At 36.8% G+C, this 307-nt stretch overlaps 1 protein-coding gene across 1 annotated transcript in view; it reads right to left on the reverse strand.

Moving 5' to 3' along the window:
* LOC119590702 (glycosyltransferase 8 domain-containing protein 1-like) overlaps positions 1 to 307 on the reverse strand; it is a 5,793-nt gene that overhangs the window by 1,538 nt on the left and 3,948 nt on the right. Inside the window, exon 5 of the mRNA XM_037939388.1 lies at positions 80 to 246. Within this exon, the coding sequence (XP_037795316.1) occupies positions 80 to 246 (167 nt within the window). The remainder of the gene's footprint in view (positions 1 to 79; positions 247 to 307) is intronic.

The raw sequence follows: 307 nt of genomic DNA on the forward strand, positions 1-307 counted from the left end.
TAAATATACAACACTTACTGCAATAAAATTTCAAATCATAATGCAAAATGAAAAGGGACATTCACCTAAGCACACTTACCCTGTACAATAACATCGGAGTCCAGGTACACAAATTTGCCCTCCAATTCGGGGAAAATCGAGAAGAGATAGATCTTGGCGAAGTGCGGCTTCCCTTTCGGCATTTCTGGTGAATGCGGCCGGATGGTGTAGTTTATTTTGTGGAGTTTCGTTTTCAGTATCCATTTCCTGAAATAAAAATAAAAAAGTAGTAAGGTGTTACTATAATAATAAAAGTGATAATAGACAG

The sequence above is a fragment of the Penaeus monodon genome, chromosome 27 (assembly GCF_015228065.2).
Source record: "Penaeus monodon isolate SGIC_2016 chromosome 27, NSTDA_Pmon_1, whole genome shotgun sequence".
Lineage (NCBI taxonomy): Eukaryota > Metazoa > Arthropoda > Malacostraca > Decapoda > Penaeidae > Penaeus > Penaeus monodon.